Below are 1,459 nucleotides of genomic sequence, written 5' to 3'. Positions count from 1 at the left end.
AATTATGGAGGTTGAATTGTTCGATGTTTGGGGTATGGATTTTATGGGTCCATTTTTAAGTTCATTTGGAAATCTTTATATATTAGTAGCTGTTGACTACGTCTCAAAGTGGGTTGAAGCTGTTGCAGTCCCAAATGATGATGCAAAGACAGTGCTTAGTTTTTTCAAAAGCATATACTCACCCGCTTTGGCACACCAAAGGCATTGATTATTGATCAGGGTACACACTTTCATTGCAACCAAGTGGCAGCTGCACTGAAGAGATATGGAGTTAATCATAGAATGACTTCCATTTATCATCTGCAAACTAATGGACAAGTCGAAGTATCAAATCAAAAAATTAAAAACTTTCTTGAGAAGGTTGTGAACCCTTCGAGGAAAGATTGGTCTTCCAGACTGGATGGCGGTTTATAGGCTTTGCAGACATTATACAAAACTCCATTACGGATGTCACCATATCAATTGGTTTTTGGAAAAGCATGTCACTTGCCAGTTGAACTGGAGCGTAAAGCAATGTGGGTAATTAAGCAAGTGAACATGGACTATGAAGTTGTTGGAAAGAAAAGGCTATTGGATATCACTGAACTAAAGGAAATTAGGTGAAATGCCCATGAAAACGTTGCAATTTACAAGGAAAAGACCAAACGATGCCATGACAGAATTATTTTGCAGCAACAATTTATCGTGGGTCAACAAGTTTTATTATTCAATTCTAGACTGAAATTGCACCCGGGTAAATTGCGCTCACGTTGGTCTGGACTTTCGAAGTTGTCGAAGTATTTCCTCTTGGTGCGGTCAAAATCAGAGATTTACATGATGGACACCAGTTCAAAGTGAATGGCTAGCGGTTGAAACACTATTTTGGGAATATTGATCAAAAGCAGGCAAAGACCATTAAATTGGTTGAAAACTTTTAATTTTTATGGAATTTATTATTATGTAATTTTATTTTATTTTTTTTCAAGTTTGTTTTACTTTTTTTTTTGCAGAATAATTAAGTACCATTTTCGGCACACTTGGGCTTTATTGTCAACACAGTTCGTATTAGTGTACTATCACTTATGACTAATCAAGAATGAGGGCATATTAGAACATTGTCATTGTACTTGAGTTTGTGGGTGCAACTACTGATAATATGGAGGAAGATAGAGTTAGACTGGCGGAAGTTGCAGAGGAAGCAATTGATGATGCCGGGGTAGAGCCTAAACCTGAAGAGTGATCCGAGGACCATGCGAAGCCCAAAGAAAATAAGGGAAAGTGCTCCAAAGATAAAAAGCACAAGAAGGATGAGAAAAAGAGGAGGAAGAAGAAACATCGCACAACCACATCTATGGCTAAGGAAACTGAGTTAGTTTATTTTCATTTTTTTAGCTGTAGTGTTCATGTATTGCACGTAGCTGTAATTTTTATTTTATTAGTGCACATTGTCGTTGCATTTCTATTGTCGTTGCATTTTAAT

At 36.9% G+C, this 1,459-nt stretch overlaps 1 protein-coding gene across 1 annotated transcript; it reads left to right on the top strand.

Annotated features, from left to right (window-relative positions):
• The first annotated feature begins 447 nt into the window (after nucleotides 1–447).
• Nucleotides 448–1,219, top strand: LOC105795797 (uncharacterized). The gene is made up of 3 exons (XM_012625454.1): nucleotides 448–599; nucleotides 717–789; nucleotides 1,091–1,219. The coding sequence occupies exons 1-3, from the start codon at nucleotides 448–450 to the stop codon at nucleotides 1,217–1,219; spliced, it is 354 nt and encodes a 117-aa protein (XP_012480908.1).
• The last annotated feature ends 240 nt before the right edge of the window (nucleotides 1,220–1,459 follow it).

Source organism: Gossypium raimondii, chromosome 3, assembly GCF_025698545.1.
Source record: "Gossypium raimondii isolate GPD5lz chromosome 3, ASM2569854v1, whole genome shotgun sequence".
Taxonomy (NCBI): domain Eukaryota; kingdom Viridiplantae; phylum Streptophyta; class Magnoliopsida; order Malvales; family Malvaceae; genus Gossypium; species Gossypium raimondii.
This window is presented reverse-complemented; position numbering and strand designations above follow the sequence as displayed.

What these genes read in the sequence shown, in the direction of transcription:
- LOC105795797 (XM_012625454.1), top strand. Translation starts at nt 448, where the DNA reads ATGTCACCATATCAATTGGTTTTTGGAAAAGCATGTCACTTGCCAGTT. An exon ending in ACTGAACTAAAGGAAATTAG is followed by an intron (nt 600 to 716) that starts GTGAAATGCCCA and finishes ATTCAATTCTAG; the next exon opens with ACTGAAATTGCACCCGGGTA. An exon ending in TGTCGAAGTATTTCCTCTTG is followed by an intron (nt 790 to 1,090) that starts GTGCGGTCAAAA and finishes AGGGCATATTAG; the next exon opens with AACATTGTCATTGTACTTGA.